Source organism: Sceloporus undulatus, chromosome 9 (genome assembly GCF_019175285.1).
Source record: "Sceloporus undulatus isolate JIND9_A2432 ecotype Alabama chromosome 9, SceUnd_v1.1, whole genome shotgun sequence".
Taxonomy (NCBI): domain Eukaryota; kingdom Metazoa; phylum Chordata; class Lepidosauria; order Squamata; family Phrynosomatidae; genus Sceloporus; species Sceloporus undulatus.
Window position 1 is genome coordinate 26756689 of NC_056530.1, and position 2978 is coordinate 26759666.

A 2978-nucleotide genomic window follows, 5' to 3' on the forward strand; every position below is an offset into this window, starting at 1 on the left:
TAATAATAATAATAATAATAATAATAATAATAATAATAATAATAATAATAGATTGTATGTGTGTTTCTGCCTCTCTTGATGGATGGAGGATGTATGTATTAGAGGGCTACTAAAATCGAAATACATACAACAATCTTATAACACACTCAGCCGTAAAATGTCCCATCAATGGCTTATGAAAGCATCAGGCGTCCAGGGAGAAGGGCAGAATGGGGTTGTCAGACGGGGCAGATCCACGGTTGCTCCTTGGAGGGAAAGCTTGGTGAAAGAGCATGGCTTTAAGCCTCCTTTTAAGTGTTTCCAAGGGGTTTGTGGGATGGAGCTCCTCAGGGAGACTATTCCACATCCATGGAGCCGTTATTGTAAAGGCCTTTTGAGATGAGGAGACCTATTTGGAAGATGGTGTTTCCAAGAGATTCTTGCCTGATGTTCGGAGTGTGTGGGGCGGATTGTGTGGGGAGATGTGGTCCCATAAGTAACTCAGGCCCAAGCCGTATAGGGCTTTATAGGTCATAACCAAGGCCTTGTCCTGTGCCTGGAAGCAGATCGGGAGCCAGGGGGGATCTTTCAAAATAGGTGTTCTCTGGTCAAACCTGGACACACCAGTGACCAATCTGGCTGCCATGTTCTGTACTAATTGGAGCTTCTGGGTTTGGCACAAGGGTTGCCCCTTGTGGAGCGCATTACAGAAGCCCAAACGAGAGGTTACCAGAGCATGTACCACCATTTCAAGGTCCCCCCGGCCCAGGTAGGGTCACAGCTGGTGTATCAGCCGAAGCTGATAACAGGTGCTCCTGACCGTCGCATCCACCTGGAATGTAAGATGGAGCGATGAGTCCAGAAGCACCCCTAGACTGCGCACTGAGTCCTTCAAGGGGAGCATGACCCCATTCAGGACAGGTGGACAAACCTCCTTCCCAGGACCAGGAGAACCTATCACAAGCACTTCTGTTTTCTCTGGATTCAGGCTGAGTCTGTTTTCCCTCATCCAGCCCATTATTGACTCCAGACAGGCATCTAGAGGAGAGATGCCATCCTTAGTCACTGCATCAGTCGGAGGCACAGAGAAACATATTTGGGTGTCATCAGCGCACTGATAACCCCGCGCCCCGTGTCTCCGGATGATCTCTCCCAGCGGCTTCATGTAAATGTTAAGTAGCATAGGGGACAAAATCGCTCCCTGAGGGACCCCAGATGTAAGGGCCCTCTTGTCAGAGTGACAGTCCCCCAGCTCCACCATCTGGGACCGACCCAAGAGGTAGGAACGGAACCACTGGAGCGCAGTGCCCCTGATGCCCAACTCCCCCAGGCGCTCCAGAAGGATACCATGGTCGATGGTACTGAAGGCCACTGAGATGTCCAAGAGCACTAACAGGGACACGCTTCCCCTGTCCATGCCCAGACGGAGATCATCGACCAGGGAGACCATGGCAGTCTCAACTCCATAGCCCCCCCGGAAGCCAGTTTGAAATGGGTCCAGAAGATCCGTCTCATCCAAGATGGATTGAAGCTGGAAGGCGACCGCTCTCTTGATCCCCTTCCCCCCAAAAGGCAGCAATGAGAGCAGTCTATCGCTGTTCCTTCTCAGGGGCTCCAGGGAGGGCTTCCTCAGCAGAGCTTCAACCACTGAGAAGTCCAATTGGGATGGAAATTTGCTCTCCCTGAAAGATACACACACACACATCCATACCTATACATCCATACATATACACATATATATATATATATACACACACACACACATATATACATATACATATACATACACACACACACATATACATGCATATGTATACATCCATACATATACACATATATATATACACACACACATATATATACATATATACGTATACATACATATACATATACATATATATATACTCAATCCTGTTTTTTATTTGCAAAAAAACACAACGCCAACTATAAAATCTAAATCTCAAAAAGAGGGTTGTCTGTCTGTCTGTCTGTCTGTCTGTCTGTCTCTCTCTATCTATCTATCTATCTAAATATATATCCACAACCCCCTTTTTTAGATTTAGGTTCATATTGCATAGGCCTCCTTTCCCAGCCCTGCTGCAATGCAGCTCCTCTGCAAAGGTTGAGCCCCAGCATGCAACTACAGTATTATTATTACTATAATTACTATATTATAATGTTATTGTTATTATGCATCCCCCTCTTCCCCTGCCCCCCTTTTGCGCCTGCGCAGTAGAGAGAAAGAGAGAGATGCTAAAAGGCAAGGGCTGCCAATGGCTCACCTTCCTCTTCCCTTTGTGCAGCTGCCAGACTCTGCTCTGCTGCAGCAACTGCGGCGAAGGCGATTCCTGGGGGCTGATGGCCTCGAAAGGGAAATCCCGGACCGGGTCCCGGGCAAAGAACCACATCCCTGGCCCTTTGCAAACGTCACCCTCCTCCTCCTCCTGGTTTGCAAAGGAAGGAAGTTTTCCTTTGGTCTTGATAGGCTCCTCCTCGTAACCCCGGAAGGACTTGGTCATAGAAAGGGAGGAAATCCAGGTCAGGAAGCCTCTGAGCATGTGCAGAGTGCAGCCCGGTCCCTGGAGAGCGCTAAGATTTAAAAAGAAGCGCATTCACACGTGCAAAAAAAAAATCTCTGACACGCGTCTCTATTGGAAATAATGCGAGCTTGGCTGCATCCTACAAAGTCCTGGGGTTTGCAAGGAAACACCTTGCAAGGGAATGATGTGTCTGTCTCTGTGTGTGTGTGTGTGTGTGTGTGTGTGTATATATATATATATATATATAAAATACTAATATATATCTTTTAAAATAAAATTAAAATTATATATATATATATATATATATATATATATATAAAATCTATATCTTTTCAAATAATATATATAATTTATATCTTTTAAAATACAATTTATCTTTTAAAATATATATATATAATTTATATATTTTAAAATAAAATTTATATCATTTAAAATAATATATATATAATATATACTAAT

The 2978-nt window shown here is 44.7% G+C and overlaps 1 protein-coding gene across 1 annotated transcript in view; it reads right to left on the reverse strand.

Annotated features, from left to right (window-relative positions):
- SCYL1 (SCY1 like pseudokinase 1) overlaps nucleotides 1–2469 on the reverse strand; it is a 17260-nt gene extending 14791 nt beyond the window's left edge. The window contains exon 1 of the mRNA XM_042440885.1: nucleotides 2262–2469. Within this exon, the coding sequence (XP_042296819.1) occupies nucleotides 2262–2387 (126 nt within the window). The 5' untranslated portion in view covers nucleotides 2388–2469. The remainder of the gene's footprint in view (nucleotides 1–2261) is intronic.
- Nucleotides 2470–2978: the final 509 nt, after the last annotated feature.